At 33.9% G+C, this 1,565-nt stretch overlaps 1 protein-coding gene across 2 annotated transcripts in view; it reads left to right on the top strand.

The window, feature by feature from the left end:
• LOC106460062 (peripheral plasma membrane protein CASK-like) overlaps positions 1-1,565 on the top strand; it is a 55,937-nt gene that overhangs the window by 51,240 nt on the left and 3,132 nt on the right. For both annotated transcript variants that reach the window (XM_022387256.1, XM_022387260.1), the window contains exons 8-9: positions 357-437; positions 991-1,193. In XM_022387256.1, coding sequence (XP_022242964.1) covers positions 357-437; positions 991-1,193 — 284 coding nt within the window. The remainder of the gene's footprint in view (positions 1-356; positions 438-990; positions 1,194-1,565) is intronic.

The raw sequence follows: 1,565 nt of genomic DNA, 5'->3' as shown, positions 1-1,565 counted from the left end.
AGTTTTTCGCAATTTCATCTTACGCAACAATATAAGCGATACACCAGTGTTTACGTACACACATATATTGTTGATTCTTACACTCGAGAATTTTCTATAATTTTAGAGAATGTGCAGGAATTTCGCAATACAGATTTAACAATGTAAATTATGCATATTTCTAAATATAAATTCAACTTAAACAAACATCGATATATGATAGCAAATCCGTCACAGTTGACAAAATGGATGCCATTTATAACTGAAGGTATTGAATTGCTAATTTCAAATACAGGTATTTAAAAATGTAGGTTGACGAACAAATTGTAATTTGTGTGTTTAGAAGTTAAGATGCTTGTTGCTCTGATTCTTTACAGGTGCCCATGGTGTTGGAAGGCGACATATAAAAAATACGCTCATAAGTAAACATCCTGAGAAGTACGCCTATCCAGTACCTCGTGAGTATTTGAACGCTTAATATCTCATAGATGTCTCTCTTGCCGTATATTTGAATTATCGTGCTGTAACTTCTTACTTATAACGGATCAACGTTGCATCAGTTTTGTTCGGCAATATTAACATTTACTTCTGAATGTGTTTTTGTTACGCCCGTAATGGTATTCTAATTCTATGCCTGCTGCAACATTACTGCTATTGTTCTAAGGAAGTTCTTGTAGCAGATGTTCAAGTCTTCTGTCCTAGAAACGGATGAGGACAATTATTTTAACATAATTTCTTAACATTTTGTATTCCTACACATATATGTGGTATGTTTAATAATAACATCTCATTAAAAACGTTGTATCCCCTTGTATTGTTGTAGCGTAGGGTTTGATGATCTTATTCACATATTGTTAAGGTTAACGCATATAACTACTAAACTTTTGAGTTTAGTATAAGCTAAGTATCAAAATGTATTCACTCCTTTTAAACTAGAATAATTTTCTTTTGGTCGAGTTGATAGTTACTGTTCTTCCTGATAACCTAGTCCATTTATCCACCCAAAAAAAGACACAACAAGACTGCCCAGAAAGTCAGAAGAAAATGGAAAAACTTATTTCTTCGTGTCTCACGACGAGATGATGGCGGACATAGCAGCCAACGAGTATTTGGAGTATGGAACGTTCGGAGAAGCTATGTATGGAACCAAGCTAGAAACAATTCGGAGTATTCAACTAGAGGGGAAAATGGCCATTCTTGACGTAGAACCCCAGGTAAATTATCAAGATTTGTGATTGTTATTACTCGTTAGAAGTGTGATACTCCCGTGTTGTGAGAGCTGTATTTACTTTCAGTAATCAAACGAAAGTTAAAAAAAACAAAAAACTTGCTATTTTGTTGGGGAGTCTGTATATTTGAAAAAATAACGTAACAATCAAACTACTCTAAAAATAACGCAATAATTGAAGTATTCTAAAATATTTGTTGTCTTGTAAGTTACAGTCTATTACCAAATGATATTGTTGCGTCATCGAGATCACGTGACTATTTTCACGCCCTCTACTTTCTAGAACTATCCTGTACTTTGGCGAATGCTCTAGTATTTACTAGATATAGGGTAGTCTGATATATAAAAGAGGGTGACA

This window comes from Limulus polyphemus, unplaced genomic scaffold (genome assembly GCF_000517525.1).
Source record: "Limulus polyphemus unplaced genomic scaffold, Limulus_polyphemus-2.1.2 Scaffold32, whole genome shotgun sequence".
NCBI classification, from domain to species: Eukaryota; Metazoa; Arthropoda; class Merostomata; order Xiphosura; family Limulidae; genus Limulus; species Limulus polyphemus.
This window is presented reverse-complemented; position numbering and strand designations above follow the sequence as displayed.